The sequence below is a fragment of the Notothenia coriiceps genome, unplaced genomic scaffold, assembly GCF_000735185.1.
Source record: "Notothenia coriiceps isolate Sejong01 unplaced genomic scaffold, NC01 NC01_scaffold00019764, whole genome shotgun sequence".
In the NCBI taxonomy this organism is placed as follows: Eukaryota; Metazoa; Chordata; class Actinopteri; order Perciformes; family Nototheniidae; genus Notothenia; species Notothenia coriiceps.
The window spans coordinates 113,720-135,757 of record NW_011352465.1 but is presented as its reverse complement, the minus strand read 5'-3'; the positions used below and the strand labels follow the sequence as shown (position 1 = coordinate 135,757).

General features: G+C 39.3%; 1 protein-coding gene across 1 annotated transcript in view; it reads left to right on the top strand.

The window, feature by feature from the left end:
- Window positions 1-10,670, top strand: part of mtnr1bb (melatonin receptor 1Bb) — a 34,525-nt gene extending 23,855 nt beyond the window's left edge. Inside the window, exons 2-4 of the mRNA XM_010779051.1 lie at window positions 5,344-5,462; window positions 6,083-6,427; window positions 7,783-10,670. Coding sequence (XP_010777353.1) covers window positions 5,344-5,462; window positions 6,083-6,427; window positions 7,783-8,205 — 887 coding nt within the window. The 3' untranslated portion in view covers window positions 8,206-10,670. The remainder of the gene's footprint in view (window positions 1-5,343; window positions 5,463-6,082; window positions 6,428-7,782) is intronic.
- The last annotated feature ends 11,368 nt before the right edge of the window (window positions 10,671-22,038 follow it).

Here is a 22,038-nt window from a genome sequence, read left to right as displayed (position 1 = left end):
CAAGACACAGGTGAGAGGGGAGGAGACAACACCGGGCACCAGGTGCACACAATCAGCAGAAACAGACACGATGGGAGGGGAAACACAGAGACAGGAAACCAAAGACAGAACCAGACATGACTAAAACACAACACAGACAGATCGTAACAAAAAGTAAAGAAGTATGGGCTTTGAAATGTACTAAAGTACCCTTAACTAGCAGCTGTTTTAAAGAGTACCTGACCTCCCTTTATATTAATAGAACAATAATGTCATTGTTAGCTAATGAATGTTTCCATGCTGAACAACGGCAACATGACAACGTTTTTATTGGTCCCTCTTCTTTAGAGAAGACCTGGGGGGTATACTACGAAGCTGGTTCAACCTAACCTGGATATGTTTGAGTTAGCCGGTTGGCCTAATCCAAAACATACGCGCTCTCGCTAAACGGTACTACGACGCGGGTTATCAAGTGGGTGCGCGTTCACATGAAAGCGGTGGTATTTGGAGCATTCGACCAATCACAAACATGGACAAGTGTACTGACAGCGCAGCGTCATACTTCCTGAATGAAAAGTCAACTATATAATTAGACACATATGAAGACGTTAAACTTGAAACATCCATGACTTAAACACTTTATCCAGGATAAAAGCCACATAGCTGCACCTGCAAGGTGAATACAGCTGGTAAAAGAAAAAGTGTCTGAATGCGTACATTAGCCTAACAGGTTTATGATATCACTGCCCCGTCTAAGACACGAGTGGATCTGACTTTAATTACATTTGTCTCGAGTGTTTCGTCAACTTAATGTGTTGCTTAAAATAATACTTCTGCATACAGTATGTGACACTGTGAGTGTTGCACGGCCAGATACGGCTCAACTGACTCAGATAAGGAAATATATGATACATTATGATGTGATATGCCGCGGACTGTACTTAATGTTACTCTGACCCGGTTACTTGTGTTGTGGCAGATATTTAAGTAAGCTTTCTTAACGCTAATGTTATAATAGTCAGATTGCTCTGAAGATGGGAGGTGATATTCTATTAATGTTCACGTTCACACAGTCGGTGATTTTTGCCGGCCGTCTTTCCTGCAACGGCAGCTTTTCTGTATTTCCTTTCTCCTGTAATATGACTTGATCGCTTTAAACTCCGCACACTGAGCTCTGATTGGTCAGCAGGCAGTGCTTTCACTGAGTTGAGCTCTCAGCCTGCAACCTAACCTGCTCCGGGGCAGGTTAGCCGCACAGCCTAAGTTACCATGGAGATCTAGCCTGCTAAAAAGAGAACCTTCGTAGGACCGGAAACCCCGAGTTTTCCCTGAAGTTAGCCGGCTAAGCGAAAATCCTGCTTCGTAGTATACCCCCCAGGAAATGATGTTGAAATCAAAAACAAGTGCTCTTCAAGAACAGGGCACGTTCGTGTCTCACCCCATGTCGGCACCACCGTACCGCCTCACTTAATCTGGTAACTACTCTGTTTGAGCAAAGGGACAATACCTCCAGTGCCGTCAGCACTTGGTTCTGTCGCGACACGGTACAGCTATGGGATCCTCCAGACTCCTCCTGCCCACTCCTCTACAAACTCTCTACCACAGTTGCGACGTCTGTCCAGGTCCTCCTGCTCCTAGCTGACTCCGCCGGGTCTCAGTCGTCGTTACTCCCGTTAGCAAAACCACTAGACTACTCCCGCCAGAGTCACGACAAACCGACAGACTCCCCTACCTTCCCGAGTATCTCGAGTAGACCAACCTCGTACAAGTGCTACCTCAACCGGTCGCGCGTGAGTAAGGTCTCAAAAACGAATCCTTTCCTTTTCCAACCTCTAGGGCCGGCCACCAAGCCTCAGCAGCCCCAGGTCCGGTCCAAGAAAACTATACTCCCACCGACTTCGTAAAACAGTGGGGGTCTCATCGGGTTATCGTCGAAATGTGTGATCTAATTCTAGTTCATAGAGAAAGACGAGAAATTTCGGGAAATGAGAACGTTTCGGAAAAGTAAAGACGAACTGAGGAGACACCGTTTGGTGACTGTAAAATGAAGAGTCGTTCCGTGTTTCACTATTGACTAAAATCTGTGTACTTTCCTTCGTTAGTCTGTGAAGACTTAGCTGAAATCCAGTGTCCTCTTTTGAGTTGAAAAAATCTTTCTTTAATTTTGCTATAGGAACTTTTGACCGCCGAATCTCCTTTTTACACTGTGCATTATTGTTCGCTTTATGGTCCGATAAGTGAAAGACGTATCACAATGTACTCTTTTAAAACTTTCCGGAGAACAGACATCGCAATCTCCACGACGTCCTTGCTCAAATCGTTTAGCTGTCTTTAATAAAACGTTAAAAGAGTGGCCGAAAAATAGGTCCCATTACGAATTGAGATCCCAGCCAGTCGTTTTTCCTTATGAAAGACCCGTCGAGAAAGTTTTTTAGAATACGTCGGCGTCTGTACGTCCGGACCATCGAATCGAATCAAAATCGTTGTTGCTGGACCTTTGTCCGAACAAAAGTTCTCGTAAAACTCTCCGATTAAATTGTTCCTGACAAAAGAAGACCCGTCGAGTCAAATCTCTCCGTCCCTCTACTCCCTGAAGTAATGTTTCTACAGTTTGATAAGCTGTCGGGGGAATTCGACAAAGGTTAAAGGAAATTAATCTTGTCCTTAGTTTTATTTTCACATATAGCTAGTTGGTCTCTTTATCGGTATAAAAGCTTCGGTTTTTGAGAATAGTCGTAAGACTCCGTTTTAGTCTCATCGTTGACAGATATGGCTACCTGAAAGTGTTGAAAAATTTTTGACAGGAACCAAAGGTGGAATAGTACGTAATACAATGTGTTTTACACGTATATTATCTATGCTCCTGTATTAAAGAAACAGTAAGTGAAAACAGAACATACATCCCCAGGAACACGTAACGTACAACAACTAAAACAACTCGTCTACCAATCCATACATCTACAATGCGTAAGAGATTAAATGGGTTTGCGGGCGAGGTGTTTTCTCAGTTGATAATAGAATTAGATTTCAAAACATTATTGAGATGACGCGTTTTTTTGTCTACTAGGTTGTTAATATAGATGGGAGGGCTCCTGTCTCTCACCCTTTCATCACCTCATTTTTATGAAACAATGACATCGAGTTCATCGTGAAAATAGGTGATGAAATAAAAAAGACTACCTGAAATTGAAGAATATCGTAAAACTTGTGTGTTTATGGACATGAAAGATTGAAGAATGTAAAGGTTTGTCCGACCAAGGAAATCAGACTTACACACAAGACCACCGCACTAGTAATAGTAAGATTCTNCACCAGGTGCACACAATCAGCAGAAACGGACACGATGGGAGGGGAAACACTGAAATATTGGCTTGGAAGCCAGTTTCCTCGCGATTGAGAAACGGCCTCTGTGTTTCCCCTCCCATCGTGTCCGTTTCTGCTGATTGTGTGCACCTGGTGCCCGGTGTTGTCTCCTCCCCTCTCACCTGTGTCTTGCTCAGTTGATTAGTTTGTGTGTATTTAGGTTCTGGTTTTTCTGTTGGTCTTTGTGGGATTATTTGATGTTGTTGGAAGGTTCTTTGTTCAGAGGGATTTTTGTGTTTGTTGCCTTGCTTTATTTTTACTTTGTTGCTAGTTTTTGTAATAAAAGTATTTTTGAATTTGGATATTCTTCTTTTGGGTCCTGTGTACCTTGCCCTCCAGCCGTGACATATACTAACTATAGAAAGAAGGTATTCGGACTCTGTTGACCAAAGAAACCCAGCTGATCAAACAGGCATTTAAATAGAAAGTGGTATGCTATGTTTTAATTTGTGTTAAGTCAGTTACCATGTATATTCAGATTTTTGTATGCACTTGATTAGATTAGATTTGATTGTGAAGCACTCTGTGAGCCGTGAGGGTTGCTGTATAAATAAATTCTGTTTGCTTTCTGGTGACATTAACTTTACATCTCAGTAAAGTTAACACTACCAAAAGCTTAGAAGATAAAGTGAGGGTTTGGGTGGTGAACAAGACAAAACCTATATATATATATATATATATATACCTTATATAGGACTTATACAAACAATCTGACGAGGGGATGAAGTGCAGATGGAAAGATGGAGAAGCCCAGGTGAGAGGAGTGATGAAATTAGGCAGGAGCAAATTTGGAGAGCTGTGGGAGCAGGGAAGGACTAACAAGGCTGATACAGAGCAGGTGTGAAGATGGGCGAACGAGGAAAAATAACACGGGAACTGGAACACTCAGTGGATCGCAGATCATCTTCATTGCAGTTTACTGAGTAACACTTCTTGTTGACTGTATCTCTTTAGAACAGAGCTGTGATATAAATGTGTTGTTTCGTTAGCTGTTATCTCTCTCAGCCAAACAAAGGAGCGAGGAGCCAGCAGTCGATGATTGTGTGAACAGTCGATAAAAATACCTTATTTTGAACTTATGAATCAACGCAACAACGCATTTATAATATTGATAAAAATACAAAGAACATAAATCATAGTCCACAACTCCTTCCAGCATAATAACAAGTCTAGCTTTCTGGAACAAATGCACACTTTAAAGTGGACCTATCATGCTATATTTGAAACATATATTGTAGGGCCATACCTATAAAACATGTCTGTGAAGTTTTTTTAACAAAATACCAAACAGATCATGCATTTTAGCCATGCCTCATTTCGCTCTATTTGCTTTTTTGCAATGGCTGATTCTTCTTTTGTGGCAGACTACAGCGCCACCTACAGGCCTGGCATATGTACTACAGCGTCTCCAGCGCTTTCGAGCGGTCTCTCATTCCCCTGATAGGTGGAGAGTTGCCCATACAGGCGGAGCACCCCTTTTCTGACGTCAGAAAAATTCAAATAATAATCAGCTCCGTTGCAGCCCCGTTTTTTGAGATTTGGGTACGGAGGAAAAGAGAGAGGGCTGTGTTTTCTGACACTTGGTGAGTCCCTGGAACACCGGGGACACATATTCATGTATAAAAGACGTACAAAAGTGCATTTTCCATGGTAGGTCCCCTTTAAGCTAAATGTATTATAGAGTATGGGTACTACATGGATTCTGACATCCCAACACAAACAGCATGTCATTGCAAAACATGTCAAAGCTGTTTTACATGCACACATATGAGCACTTTAAATGTTAATTCATCAAAAGTGTTGCCACTTACACATTCTATCAGGAGACAAATCAATGTGTTGTGATGAGAAGATGAGGCCTGAAGCCGTTAGAGTGGAATTAGAGGAACAGCATAATTATGGTGTCGCCTGCATAATGAAGCGCATGACTCATCTCACAATCAGGGAGAAGGTTACTTTGAATGTACTTAAGAGACTGCTTCTCTGTGTCTTCCTCTCCAGGTAATGTGTTCGTGGTGAGTTTGGCCTTTGCTGATCTTGTGGTAGCTTTCTACCCCTACCCCATGGTTCTCTATGCTCTCTTCCACGATGGATGGTCAGTGGGGAACACACAATGCATGGTAAGATCACATTAGTAACAGCATGTTGCCATTCACTACCAATACAAAGCAATTAAACCTTATACCAGCGGTGTCCAAATCCTTTTTCACCGAGGGCCACATACAGAAATATATATATGAAGGTCTCGGACACTCACTAGAGGTATATCGCCTAATAAGTTCAGTTATAAGTTGAAAAATCAATCCAATGTAGGTAAATAATTCTTGATGCCTGAAAATTCTGTACATCCCAGCTCTCCATAGGGTTTTATTTATTTTGTTAGCAGCTCATCCAAGCTTCAGATTGCTTATAATAAAAGGAAATATGAAGGGTATATTTCAAGGTTGTTATGCAAATGTGTTATTGGGCTTTTTTCTTAGATTTGTTAGAAAATGTTTTCAACTTTAATTGACTGAATTTATTTGAAAATTGGGCTTATTAACATTCAAATACTGTGTAATATATTGGAACATATCGTACAATATAAGACAAGCAGAAGGTTATTATACTTCATAGTCATTATACTTTTTGAATTTGCTGAGGGCCGACTCAAAATGGTCCGCGGTCCGCATTTCGCCCCCGGGCCGTAGTTTGGACACCACCGCCTTATACACTGACACATTTCTTTCTTTCTTTCCAGGTCAGCGGTTTTGTTATGGGGCTGAGTGTCATTGGCTCCATTTTCAACATCACCGGGATTGCAGTGAACAGATACTGCTACATCTGTCACTCATTCTCCTACAGTCGGCTGTACAGCTATCGCAACACTCTGCTGTTTGTTGCCTTGATTTGGGTTCTCACGGTCGTGGCCATAATCCCAAACTTGTTCGTCGGCTCCCTGCGCTACGACCCGAGGGTTTACTCCTGCACCTTCGACCAGAATGTCAGCAGCTCCTACACAGTGGCCGTGGTGGTGGTTCACTTCCTGGTTCCCATTGCTGTGGTTACCTTCTGTTATCTACGCATCTGGGTACTTGTGATTCAGGTCAGTCTAATGCTTCTCTCTGTGGTTATTCGTGTCTTTGCACCCAGATAGAAAGACTCAGGGACAGTTTCATTCCAGAGGCCTTAAGACTGTTAAACACCTGAACTTTAGAAAGAACATCCATACAATTAATCTGTTTGCAACTCACACATTATTTATCTCATATTCAAATTACTTGTATATAGACTCTTCTTGCGCTATTTATATTCTATTATAATTCAATTTACTTGCACTAGTTATCTGTTGTATTGTGTTACACTGTTGGAGGAGCCTGTGGCCTAAGATTTTCATTGACATATCTACACTGTAGCTATGTACACATGACAATAAGGGAAGAAAGCTTTTAGATGTGCAGCTCCACTAACATGGAACAACAGTCTGCAAAAAGAATGGAAAATTACCAAGCTGGTACCACTACATGTTTTTAAAGCTCGGTTGGATGCTACAAAATCAGATGCTGTTGGTACCTGTACATGTGGATAGATAAAATTGTAATCGCTGTACATTTTGCTGTATGATGTCCTTTTGTTGTTCTGTTGTTTATGTTTTTATGTTTTCATGTGGAACCTACTGCTGCAGGTCTCCCTGGAAAAAGAGATCATTGATCTCAATGGGATTTTACCTGGATAAATAAAGGTTTTGAATTGAATTGAAATAAAAGCCGTGGATCCTTGAGTCCTTGAATCATACTAACAGGTGTAAGAAAACACACCCTTGGGCCAAACAATGATACTATGTTTCAGTTCCAAATTGGACTGAAACATAGTAAAATACGGTGGTCACACCCAGGTTTAAAATGTTGACCTTTAATTATTGACCCTCTACTGTTTGAGTAAATACTGAACAAAATGAATCATACCATCATAGAAATCCTTAATGCCATATAACAGGAGTTGAGCAAAGTGATTAGCTGGGATATCATGATTGACAAGCACATAGATTAGATTTGGCAGACCTCTGGAGTACTGCAATATCTCAAAGTCAAAGTCAACTTTATTGTCAATCTTTCAGTTTGTGTGTACAGACAGAGAGGTCGAAATACCGTTTCCCACAATCCTGAATACAAAAATACAAATATATATAAAAATATGTACAAATGTGTATATACCTTTATATACACAATCAACAGACACATGTATACATTATGCACACATTAAGACACATAAAAGCACAACAATCAATATATACAAAATAACAGTCACTTCAATATCTTTGGGTAATGTAGTGTAACATTGTCCATAGCAGCGTATCTGTTTGAGTTTAAGACAGTATTTTTGTATGACTGTAACAAAGAGAGCCGGAGAAAGGTAGCCTTTCATTAACAGTCCAATTCCTATCTTGTGTGTTTTCACCAGGTGCGACGCAAAGTGAAATCAGAGGAGAGTCCTCGCATCAGACCGAGTGACGTGCGGAATTTCATCACCATGTTTGTGGTGTTCGTGCTGTTTGCCATCTGCTGGGCTCCACTTAACCTGATTGGCTTGGCGGTGGCCATCGATCCGTCTCATGTGGTTCCCCGGATCCCAGAATGGCTTTTTGTGGTCAGCTACTTCATGGCCTACTTTAACAGTTGTCTGAATGCCATCATCTATGGCTTACTCAACCGGAATTTCAGGAACGAGTACAAACGCATTGTCACATCAAACTGGATGGTTCGGCTCTTTGTGACGGAGACTTCGCGAGGCGCCACGGACGGCAGGAGCGTGAGGAGCAAGCAGTCGCCGCCTCAACCGATCAACAACAACGACTCTCTCAGAGATCGTTCAAACAAAGAATGACTTTGAAATCTATGAGCCTGTTAAATGGTAATCCCTGTTTTTATGTGACATCCAGTCAGTTGTGCAGCTAAAGTGTCACAGATGAAACTGACATACATACGTAGCTTGGTTTGAGTTAAATGACATTGATCGGAATAAAGTGCAGGGTAACTTGTCAAAAAGTGTTTCAATCATCAAAAGTATTGGAGAATCATGTAATGATTTATTTTTGGTTTTGGTTTGAGTGAGCATTTCACTCAACAACTTTGCTAAAGTGCGAAACAGGGTTGAGTTTCCACTACAAAGTATTAACAGATTAAACAGATCTGCTTTGTCCTGGTAGAACAGAGCCAAGTATTGCAGTTTCATTGTACTCGTACATCTCAAAACAATATGAATGGTAAATTAATAATTCACAAAAATGTAACATCCTTTATTGTCTGCTGGTGTGGACCCGGGGTAATCACTGGTAAACATGTAGCCTACTACTGTTTAGTAACTTCAAAAGCCTCAAATAACTTGCCTCAAATGAATGCTAGAGTTGTAGAAGAGGAGATAATGTCTTTGTGTACATAATCAGTATGATGTGGTGACAGTAATGTAACGTTTTTGCACTGAAATAAATGAAAAACACAAACTTAGTAATGAACATAAAACATAATTCAGGAAATTAGCAACAAGTCATGCACAAAGCTAGAACCACACAATATAAGATGTGCCAATTAACATGGCTGTTTTTAGTTTTCAGTTCCAAAACAAATGTGGAGGAAACCCACATATCTGCTGCTGCTGTATCGATTGCTTCTACAAATACTGCACAACTGCTTTGGTTTGAAAACTAAAATGTATCGCTGTACCATTTAGTGAAATGTAACTGGGAGCTGCATGTAAATACTCACCTCATAGTATTTTTGTATGTGGTAAAAAAAAAATCTGAAAAGAATACCCATCTTTTTCCCTGAAGGCTTAATTTGATATTACAATAAATTGATTTCTCTAATGTTTTCCCCCCAAAATATTACAATAAGTCACAATTACATTATATTGGCTCCTAATTTTCTAATGTTCTGTTATATCAGTGCAATATGAGTTTATAAAGAGCACAAAAACATCTCAACATATTTCATCATGTGTAGTTAAAGCCAAATGTATAGCTTGTAGCGTTACACAATAAATACAAATATTTAAAAAAGAATACATTGTGATACAAACTACAAAACTGTGAAGATAGGGCTATTAAAACAAAGGAACTCAATACATATATATTCAGTCTTAACCTATTCATTTACTATTTAATTTAGAGAATATCAGTGGTGGTATGAAAGTACATTTCCTCAAGTACTGTGCTGAAATTGATTTATTAGGTATTTTTAAGGAAGGGCTTTAAGTTTATTTTGATGCTAATACTCTTTGTAGTATCACATACAGTTAGTACTTCTTTCCGCACTGTAGAAAACCCACAGTGCAGACTTTACACAGCGAGTGCACAACTCCATACACTGATGGCAACATATTAACAACATCGTAGTACAATTTTCCATGAATAGCCAAGTACTACAGCATGTGCACAAGAACACTTTGCTATGCAATTTGAAACAAAGTGGTCCTGATTCAATATCAGTTGCAACTAAAACCCATATCCAGTTGAAAATAGTCCTTCACCTTGCTATATTTATTTATTTGACTGATTCAGTGCAAAATTATGCTGCACTTTAGGCCTCACATCAGGCACACTAAAGGACTGAAATACACAGCAAGTTCAGGCTGATCTCCTGCCTTCTATGTTTGAAAAGCTTCAGCACCTTGAAAAAGGAAAGCTGGTCAAAACATTTACTGAATGTGCAGCGAGTTGTAAAGGAGCGCAGGTCCCTCTGATGCTGTATGCAGAATGTGGTCAATTATTTGTCTTTATTCTGAAGTACTTATGCAACAGTTTAGCTTTTCATTTCATAGGTAATGTGTTTTCGTAGTTAATAAAACAAACCTTATTCATCAAGGCCACATTTTGATGCTTTTAACGTGGAAAAAACAACTAAAAGAGCACAGCTAGGGATGCATTGTGGAGTTGTACTGTCACTTGGTTGTACATAAACTGACAGAAGAGTGACATTCATTGCCTCTCAACTGAACAGTGCGCTGAAAGATGTAAATTGTTGAGAAGTTACTGCTCACATCTGTATTTCCATCTCAGGGTGCCTACTGAACATGTTGTCGTGCTTCACAGTTTTTTGGCTGCCATATACATTTCAAATTTGTATTACTGTCAGTGTGGTGTTTAACTGTGGTATATTGTTATGGAGATGTCTTTGAAATTGTAATATATGTGTCAGAAGCTCAATAACCGAACAGATTAACAGTGTATTACCGTTTAATGCTCTCTTTTTCAACTGCAAAGTGCTTCAAAAACAACCTCTTGCTTAATGGGAATGTACATTGCTTTACCACAAACATTTGTATTCCAGTGTGGCTTGATTAAATCAACTTATAATTGCAAATTATAGTCTGAATAATATTTTTTTATAATAGAATCATATTACTTTAATTAGAACCTAAAAACAATATATACAATTATCATATACATTTAAAAAAACAAACAAATGAAGTTCCTCACAATAATGAATTTTTTTTGGGGTTGAATTTTTCACATTTGAAATGATAACACGTCCGTGTGTTCTTATACAGGGTACACATGTGCAAAGCCATAGATCAACAATGGTAACACATTGAATTGAAATAAAAATAGGAATATTTGGAAGCACCTATTTGACCCTTGCGGTGCAGAGGAGGGCAAGGGTACATAGAGTCTTTGCTAAAGATATAAGAATGAGATAATTATAAAGATTTAGTTAACTCTATGGCGACACAATGCTGTCCTGATAAGGAAAGGTGAGAAGGTCGCTCGGGAAGTGGGAGTTGTGTCCAGGTTACTGCAGTGTAGAAAGAGCTTAACAGCAAACACTTAAAGTTCCCCTACAATACTGTTTTTCATCAATATATTATAGGTCTCAGATATATAAAAAACATGTCTCTGAAGTGTTTGGCTCCAAATACCAAACAGATCATTGCAGCATCCCATAATCCCCTCTGTTTCAGCCCTGTTTCAAAAGGGCTGATTCTCTGGGTGTTTCTCAATGTCGAGGAAAGCTGCTCCAGAGCCACTATTTCAAGGATACTATGTCATCGAGTCCCGCCGAAGGACTGTTCCAATGTCCAGGATTCTTGGAATTCTACCGAGGCCGGCATCCTTCGTCGCGCAAAATTTCGAGGCTGCACATGTGTAGACTCCGCGGTCTTAAAATCCCCACAATGCTTTGCGCACGGACCAATTTCCAAACCTTTGGCGGAAGTCGTGTTCCATTTAAGGCAGGGCCACGCATATGACGCACACCTGCACATCTGTTAGCCTGTTCCACAATTCTTCGTTTTCCGATGCTCGGAAGGATTCTTGCCTCGCTTCTGAAGCAACTGACTCGGAGGTACATGTGCTACCAAGGAAGCATCCTCGACATTGAGAAACACCCTCTGTCTGTTACTTTAGATGAAAATAAGGAGCCCCTCTCCACGCCCCTCTGAGAGATATTTGGTTAAAAATAACACAATGGTGCTCTAGGAGGAGATTCAGGTGATAAGGTGGGGGAGGGGGGTTACCTTGGTTGGTGATTGGCTAATGGTTACACAAGCCAAAACATCGTTATGACATCATAAGGTGGCCAAAATCTGATCAGCTCATTTTCAGACAGGTTTTTATATAAATGGATCAGGACAAAGAGAGAGAATCTTTTTTCCTGAAACTTTCAGAATCTCTTTACACAGAGGGGACACATGTTGATGTAGAAGAGACATGAACAAGTGGATTTTGCATAATAGGTGACCTTTAACAAAAACTAAACAAGTTTACATGGAGGGAAGCAATGACTTTTAAACATTCAAACCAAAGAAATATGCATAGTTAAAAAGGGTTAGTTGTACATACAATGAGTTGAGTTACTGCAGGGGGAAACCTTTAGTCTTTTTTCATTCAACAGTGCTGCCTTACAGTTAATACAATTGTGTAAATCTTTAATATTATGGCAAGTGCCAGTTTCTCTATTAAAAACAAACTCATTGCCTTCATACTGCTTCTTTCTAAGGATTCAGCCGAGTCATCTTAAGAAAGTTTTCTATTCAGCATTGTGCTGAAGTTCACATGCATGCCTCAGGCAAGAGACTCAATTGCCGAAACAGAAGAACAAACATTATCTTTCTCTCTCTCTTTGAATTTCCTACTCTACATCCACATTATGCAACTATGTTCCTTTATGTTCCCTATGCTAACCGTCTGCACCCTTACTTTAAGGTTTTTTCACAGTGCGACCGAAAAATGACACCACGCTCGACAGCTTGAAGGATAGATCCACAAACCATGTTTGAACTTCACAGCTTGAGTTTTTACATTTCTCATTCAACTTTAATGTGGAATATAAAGGTAATTATTTAGTGTGCCAAATCCTAGGAGGAATATGGTTTTCAATGTGAAATAAAGTGGCATTACAATGCTTATCAAAAACAAAAAGGTCAAATAACAGTATTTAGTAATTGGATGTATTTCTTACCTTCTGCCTTTTAATGTAGCTGAAGTTAATAACACATACTTTTATTCTCTGGTACATTAATACATGCCTGACTATGTGGTGAGCTTCACATTTCCAGGACAGGTATTTGGGTGTTTGATTACCAGGCTGGAGTGTTTTCACCAGGAGAGATGCCGCAGCACAGTGGTAGTGATTGTAACTAAGGCCAAACATTTTAGGTTCTGAAAAAAACTGTGAATTAAAGCTGATTTTTGGTTTGATTTGAAAAACAAACATATTCTGTTTATTACTAATGCATAAAAGTGTCTTTAACAGAAATAGGCAGTGGAGGTTATCACTGTTTCTCATTGAAAGCTAGTATTGAGTCATTTTGAGTGCTATGCTCAAACAAACACACTCTTTCTGCAATATGCTGTTGGCGTTCATATGGCACCATCCCTAAAATCTGTGCACATTATTGAAGCAGGTTTGACATTTCCTGATAATAATCTTTATTTGTACAGCACCTTTCATACAACAAGTGCAGTCCAAAGTGCTTCACATAGACATTTCACAGATGTAATCACACAGAATACAGATACCAGTAAAAAAACTGATGTTTCAGACATTAGCTTTTCAACCATATGATCTTATGGAGAAAACGTAACATGAGGGAAATGATGCATATGAAATAGCTTTTATTTGCCAGCTGCTATTAATACAGTCACTTCATTTTATTTGTTATGGATGCAGTGTTAAAATTGCAAACCATAGGTCACAACATATTCCCAAATGATAGAAACCTCATCAGTGATTAAAGCTTTGGTATGATCAGAAATACAACATTGTGTCTTGATCTGTTAGATGTCCGCTATGCTTCATAAGCAGGTATACTGTAAGACATAATCAACTCTGAGCTTCATGGGACATTCAGAGTACAAGTTCTTAAACCTCAATGTTCTCTGTCTTTCGTTTTCAATGTGAGATACTGATTATACAGTAGCCAGTTTTCTTTTTGTGTCACACATGGTTATGCAACAGCAGGACAACATCAGCTCAAAGCCTAAGGCAGAAAAGGATGCATTGCTGATCTAATTAGGAGCAAGGTACGTCCGCTCACTTGGATGAAAATAAAATGACACGCCTTGGGAACATACTGGTGATTGAATGTGCTTACAGTTTACTGTCACGGGAAATGAAATGACGAACCACAGAAACAGAAGCTGTTTATGCCTGGAGTTTACTGATAGGAAGCCAATTGATGTAAACCATTAATACAAAAATGGAACAGCTTTTAAAATGTTTGCAAAGCACAAATCATTTTGATCTGATAAACATTTACACTGTGATGAAGGAGCTCTGGTTGCCCATAGATTGAATTATTTAAGGAATGTCAGACAATAATTCCTGCTTCACAATGTTTTGTTTTCAGTTTTAAACGAGCCACCAGATTGAAAACAAAAAAATTAAAGATGTGTCTTTTTGGAACATTTTGAAATGTGTGATTGGCATTGAGTAAGTAGTTGTGTCTTGTTTTCCAGATGCTGTGCGAATGTGCATGCTTTTGTCTTATGTTGTTTTAATGACGTGAATCTCCTTGAGAATAATTCACTAAAAGGTGCAGGACGAGAGGATGTTCTGAGAAACCAAAGGGAAATCTGTGGAATGTAATGGATCTTAAAAATTCAACACAACTCGGTTGTGGCACTGAACCTCATCAAAGTGAACCGTGTGTAGAAAGATATGCATTACGTGTACAGTTCTTTACGGAAAATAAAATGTATGTATCATACTCATTGTTGCTTGCTCCCTTATACAGTACACACTCTAAAAGACGTGTGGCTCTCCCTTCAAATATTGTTTTATATTTTATTCCTGACAAAGTGTTTGCAAGGTTTTCTTTTTGAATAAATCACTTAGAACTCATATCTTATTTTATATTAGGATGTCTTGAGGGTGATTTGACTGAGCTTCCTGTAGTAGGTTCGCTCTTAAGGCTCAGAATTGGAGCTTTTACCAGCGAGTGGTGCACACTTTGAAGTCCCTCATGTCCATACACCCAGCTGCCTTGCATTTGAAGACTCTTCTCTTATACGGGTAGGAGATGGAAAGATAGTTTGAAAGGAAGGAATTGATTGCTGCTCTTAGTAGGTAAAAAAAAATGCTAGGGGTGGGAGTGAGGTAAGCAACTTGCATGAAAGGCTATACGACGGGTCAGTGCAGCCATGCTCTCCTGTGCTTCTGTTAAGATATATTCTTTTTTAAACATGTATTGATTTTTTCCATTTATCACATTACATTAACACAACCGAACATTCCCCAACATTAGACGTATGGCAGATTACAAAATAACGCAAAATAAATTGTGTGTAGATTCTAGAAATTAGTTTAAAGTACAGACCAATAATATAATTACATTTGCAAATTAACAAAAATACAATAAAAACACATCCACAAACAGAGCCGAGTACAGCTTACTATTATCCAAATAAATTAACCATATTCAATATTTCCTCGCAGTTTAGTCTTTTCACTTTAACCTTCCATAGCTTCTGCAATGTCCCCATGTAAAGATATTTTCTTTTGAATGTGTTCTCTTTTAAATCTGTGAAACTTAAATATAACATTTTTAACTAAGGCTTCAGCACTTTTTTTATTTGAATAATTTCCAATCAGTAGTGGTGTTTTCAGCAGTTTCTGACATGCTCACGATACTATAAAGGACATTACAGTCTTACAATAAACATCACACAAGCCCACAGAATTTTTATACAAAAAAGGAATTGCCAGGAAGAAAAGGCTTTTCTGAAAATGAAATGCAGAATGGATTTGAACAGACAGCAGGACATGGAGAAGTGGCTGGAGGTGATCCAGCACCGGAGGCGATTATGATTATTCTGCGAGGGGATGTAGTTAAATGAAATTACTCTATGGCTCATAATGAATGATTGCTAGAGGGGATATCCAGATGGTGGTCTTGACTCATCTGCATAATAAACCCAATGGAAACGTCAGTTCAGTAATAATGTTAATATCGCTTTAAGAGAATAAACTCAACAAGTTACACAGCATGGTATATTTTCTAATATGACCTTTCTGAGAAAATGGGATGAATTAAACAAATGCAAAACAAATTCCTTTTAATTAAAATAACTACTTTTCTAAGCAAGACACATATTGTATGTGTCATTTGTGCCACACACAAGGACGTCAGCTGGTATTACAGTGATAAGGCTTTCAAGTGTAATCATTTTTCCACTATTCATCATGCCCTACATTCTTAAATATCAAACTATAAAGCTGCATTCTCCAGCATATTTTACAATTTAATTTCTCTATAAAGCAGAGGTAAGACGGCACTCGTGTATGAAATCACATTGATCATCTTAATGTGGTTATCGGGATAATATAAGGTAAATAATGTATGGGTTTATTAAGAGGTTTATTTAGATAGTTAGAATTACCTTTAATATAAATAAACATCCTTTGGACTTGATTTGTCAGAGACACACACTAGTAATGCACTGATAGTGTTAGAAAAAAAACGTTATTTTACCATTTGGTTAGCATTAAGTTTAAAGTGCACCTATCATGCAATAGCATAGGTCTCAGATATATATAAAAAATATAAAAAACATGAAGTGTTTTGCTCAAAATACCAAACAGATCACCCATTCTAGCCATGCCTCATCATATCCCTCTATTTCACTTCCTGTTTCAAACATGCTGATTTGGGGTATAAAGCTTTAAAAAAAAAAGAAAAAAAAAAAGGAGGGGGCTGAGCTCATGCGGNACAAGAAATACAGATAAATTATATGGTAGGGTAGGTACAGTTTGAAAACCGGCTCGAGGTTACACTTGTCGTCTTTCCCCATGGAATGCTGTTAACAGTCCCGATAGCAATGGAAGTTTCTGAAGTGGCTGTTGACAAAGAAAGTCCATAAAAAAACGTTCAGTCTGTGGGGAAGCCGTGGTACTGTGAAAAGCACGACAATCAGTCTTGGGAACCGGCCCGCTAAAGTAACTGGATCCTACCTGCTCAGCTTCCATCTGTGCCTCAAACTTTCTCGTGCCCTCATTGGTCATGTGGGCGCACGTTCGTGTGTGGTGGGAGGAGGGGCCTGCTGTTAATGAAGTGCAGATTTTCTTCATAGTCGTGTATTTTCAACGATTCTACGCGATCTCGAGCGGTTTCTCCAAATGTAATACCGCTACCTTTATGGTGGTAGTATGACTTGGTAAACCTATAAACTACAACTCGTATCATACCTCAGAAATGGGACACGGGTATTTGTACCTAGAGTTAAGTAAAAAAAAAAAAAAGAGAGTTTTAGTAATGATGAGAATGAATCTCTTTAAATAATTTAAACAGTTGTATTTGAAGGTCCTGAAGATATCTTTAAAAGGTCACAATCCATGCTACTTTTTAGGAAATAGCATACTGTCTCAGATATCATAAAGAAGATATAAACAAAACGCATGTCTATGAAGTGATTTGGATCAGCCCACGTCTAAAGCCATGCGTATATCCACTATTTTCACTTCCTGTTTCAAAAGTGCTGATTATTAAGCTTAAAAAAAAAGGAGAGGGCTGAGCTCATCCGGGGCCCAGCAGCTGCCGTCTAAACTAAATACTGCCGTGATGAAACGCCATATCATGGATTATCAAAGATTATTTCTGAAACAGTATGGAGCTCAAAGGCTTTCTCTCTTTCCGGTTATACCACAAGGTGAGTTCCTTTTTATTTCCTGCTTCTTCACACACATGCTCTCCAGTACAGGTTAGCTCTGAGCGTTGGCGATGTTAATGTTGTTACAAGCTGGCTCTGCTTGTAACAAAAGGACAACAGTTCCACACAGGAGTTGCCCAAAACAATCATTTATTTATCCCAACGCAGTTGTTACAACCAACAATAAAACACACAGAGGAGCGGTGGCTAGTGATGTTACTTATTCCGTCGAGGCTTCGGAGCGTGTGTCGAGTAATCCCCGAAGCTTTTTGTGAAGCATGTATCGAGGCTTGTATCGTTTTGGTCAGTCTGGTTCAAATGAAGCCCATGATGAAGCCTCATGAGATGAACTCTTTTGCGAACCAATTGGCTGGAAAGCAGGAAAGCTTCAAAGCTTCATAAGGCTTCATCTCGCCATCACTAGCGGTGGCCTGGTGGACCGAGCAGGGCAGCCGAGAGAGATCGAGAGCCTGTTCTGCAGCCCTCTTAAATAGTGGAACCAGGTGCCACAGGTGGGTCTCATCACTGCTGATTACAAGGAAAACCCAGGGGACAACAGCACCAGATGGTGGACAATCACATGGTTGTCACAATGTAAACATGCACCGACCATATTACGTCCAAAACAGTCGGGCATTGTTTCTGATAGCAATGTTTCTGATAGGGCCGTGGGTGTAAAGCCAGCCTACATTTCCGTTATCATATCGGACGCAAATCTGGATCAGCTCCATTGTAGCCCCGTTTTTAGCGATTTGGGACGGAGGAAAAAAGAGAGGGTTTTATTTTCTGACGCTGCGTGAGTTCCCTGACACACCGGGGACACATATTTATGTATAAAATAAAATTAAAATAAAAAATAAAATAAAATAAAATAATTTTTCCTAAACTTCTGCTTTCAGAAGTAGTGAAGTTATTACTAAAAAACAATAATAATCAACTGAATAGTCTATGGAAAATAAGTGCAAGCAAATAATCAACAATTACAACCATTGTACAATTTCTTTAAAGTTTGGTATACATTTTGTTTTTGTTTTCATTGATATATTTGGCATGCACGTAGACACAAATATTCTCTATGTGGATGCACACTAACCTTTCCCTGTTATTTTTACATGCATGGCATGAATTTATGAGATTCAATATGCCTCATTATATCTCATCAGTCAAAGATGAACATTTCAAGTTGTTTATTTATGTAAATGAAGCACTGTTTAAGTCTTTATCATATGAATTCAGGGATAATATTGTAATTGTGAAAGCCAAGGCTCGTAGTTTATGGGCAACGTAACTTGTAATTGTGTGCATCTTATTCTTTGTCATGTTCTCAGTTCTTATTAATTTATTAAGGCCTGCTTCATAATGTACCTAAATGTGTGCTCTCTATTACAGGTACAGATTTTCAAACCAACGGAAAGTAGTGGAAGCGAAGGGGAGTCGTCATAAAAAGTCGAAGAAGGGTGAGGTCAACTATTGTCCAGATCTCCCTGAAGGACAGAGTACCGATGACATGGAAGAGAAGCGTCAACAAATGGAGATGGTAATGCCCAAAAAGACCATGATCACCAATTAATTGAAGCATTGATGAGTGATACATTTTCTCAGCGTCGGAGAGAGATCGTTGGAGATCAGCCACTGATCACAGAAGTAAAGTCCAGATGGCCAGCTCTGTTCAGTGAGAGACAGGTAATCAGTCAAACAATTGTACATTCAAACTATAAAGCATCGTATTTCATATATTTTATCGGTCTTATTCAATCATGTGAAAACTTTAAATCATGCATGTAGAGAGACAAAATGATCACGTTTATCAATATTATTGCAGATTCGAGTCAATTGTTTAAAAGCTATTCAAAAACACTTGCTATTAATAATAATCGTTTATTAACACTGACAGTGTATTAATGTGAGCTCCTATACCTATAATAATTTGGCCTTTCACTGAATGCTTTATAAACCAGTTAAATTTACAGATGTCATTGTGAATTGGAAAACTGCATTTAAATGTTGTTAAAGGTCAACGTTCAATGTACGTGTGACGAAGATAACTTTGTCACTGTGGACTGATGGTTTCAGGCCTTGTATATTGCACATGTGTTTTTATTTTGAAAAGTGTTCCCCCTCCCGTCTTTTCTGTTGCTCCTGATTATGTTCACCTGGTGCCCTGTGTTGTCTCCTCCCCCTCACCTGTGTCTTGTTGGGTTAATTAGTGTGGGTATTTAGGCTCTGTAGCCTCATCCCAATACCCCTCCTCGACTCCTCCTTTCCCTCACTCGCTTCCCTTCCTTGCATCTTAGCTCCGCCTCCGTAAGATGCGAGCGAGAGACACGAGGAGGTGACGCGAGGACAGAGGAGTCCTCAGGTATTAATTGGGATGTCCTCGTTCACTCAAACGTCACTTTTAAACCACGTCTGTTAATGATGACATGTGCACAGCTGTATCCCCTCTCATCGGGCTTAACTGAATAACCTTTAGAACCGGCCCATTTGTTGTTAAATATTTATGTAAATGAATGAATCTTTCTCTTAGTCAAGGAATTCAATGTATGATGGTTGGTCCTGCTTTTGTGTTCCGTTTTGGTGTAAAATGTAGCCTACATTTAAATAAAAATATAATTATAGTAATGTGAAAGCCTTTTAGAAATTAATTGCACATAATAATTCCCACGGAGCTGTGCGCACTTATACATTTATGTGACGCTTTTCCACTCATCTTCCAGTTGTCGGTTTTCCTCTGTTGAAATCGACCAGCTGTGAAGGTGGGGGCGGGGCTTTTATACGCGAGTAGTGTTAGAGCAAACATAAAACAGTGGTGGTGGCTTAAAGCCCACCTCTGCTCCGCGCCGTCCGTTAGATGAGCCTGGTCACATTAATAAGAAGAAGGAGTTCAAAACACCGGCATAAAAGCTATAACAATAATCTGATTGATTTTAATGGTAAAGAAAACCCATACAAGTTACAGAGTACTCCGGACTTCCAGTTCTACTGCCGTGCGATACAGGTATCGGGACCAGCCAGTCAGAAACAGGAAGCCCCGTGGATGGATAAACATCAGTATACATAGACAGATTTGGAGGCAGTCATTTCACTCCTAAGTGAATCAGAGTTCTGGGAAAAACGTATTTTACTTCTAAACAGAGCGTGAGAGCTTCGGACCGAGTCAATCTTTTATCTTGCACCTGAATTCACTCCTTTACTTTCCCAAGGAATATTTCACACAAACTATTCTTTCCCAGACAATCAAACATTGTACACAGATATATTGGTGCCCAGAAAGGACCTTGAAAAGAATGTGTGTGTGTGTGTGTGTGCTGGTATCTAGTGAGTGTGAGTGAGAAGGTTTATATATATATATATATATATATAGCTAGATAATACGTGTTTACTTTAAACAGTTTAGAAACAAACAAATTACTTGTAATCTTTAACCCCCTACAACACAATTCATAGAACAAGATCAGTCAAAGCATTCACTGACCCAGCGGCCTGGCTTTCACATTACATGTTACTTGTTAGATGCTTTTATCCAAAGCGACTTTACATACTCAATACTGTGGGCAATCTCACAGGAGCAATTTGGGGTGAGAGTGGTCTTTCCCAGGGAAACAACGACATGCTGACTGCAGTGGTTCTGAACCTTGCTCCCCTGATCCGAACACAAACGCACTAAACCCACTGTGTCACAGCCCTCCTTTCACAGTCCCATTGAGAGTCGCTTTGAGTCTCAACCAGGAAGCAGCGTAACTAACCCGCCCTCTTTCCCAATTCAGGTACAGACTTTTGGTAAAAGTTAGATTTAGTTAAATTCATGTTAAAGGAATGTTTTGGTTTAGAGGTCTTAAGAACAGCTTATGCTAGTTTGGCTTGTGACCAACGCACATTCCCTACGCCCACCGCTCCCATCAAGACCACCAAACTGAGTAAAATTGTGCAGCCCACAAAGCAAGACTGGTGGCAATAAAAGGCAGCTTATAGAACTTGTTCTGCAAAAAAATTCATTTAATTGCCCAATCCTCGGGATTTTAAACCAATCCCACTAAACCCCAAATATAATAGTCAACGTTTGCTTTCTATAAGGGAATCTTTTTAAGATTTAAAAAGAATTAGAGATTTGAAAAACCCAGTAAGTTAGAATTCAAAACCATAAAAGCTAAAACCGGACCTAACCTTGTTGCGTAGCAGATGGAGTTTGTATGGCACTACGTCTAAAATCCTGGCAAAACTCTGGGGAAGCAGCCGGAAGCGCCAATACCGCGAAGGGCCCAACACACCCCCTGGCAGTTCATACCATGGGCGCTAGGGACCTGACTGCAGAAAGGAGCAGATTTCGCGTAAGACCCCCCATGTTAAAATGCGCCAACTTTACAGCAGAAAAAAAACCCATGTTTCTACCCATGGATGCAATAAATATTATTATGCCGATCATATTAGATTCCACCTTCATGATTGTAGAATCCTGTGAGTGAATTTTTTCTGAACCCTTTTTTATAATTAGGTTCTTAAAGTTTTTTGCCATAAATTACGGGCGTGGTCAGGCTTTGATGGACATGTACATGCGTCACTGTCAGCTAAACCAG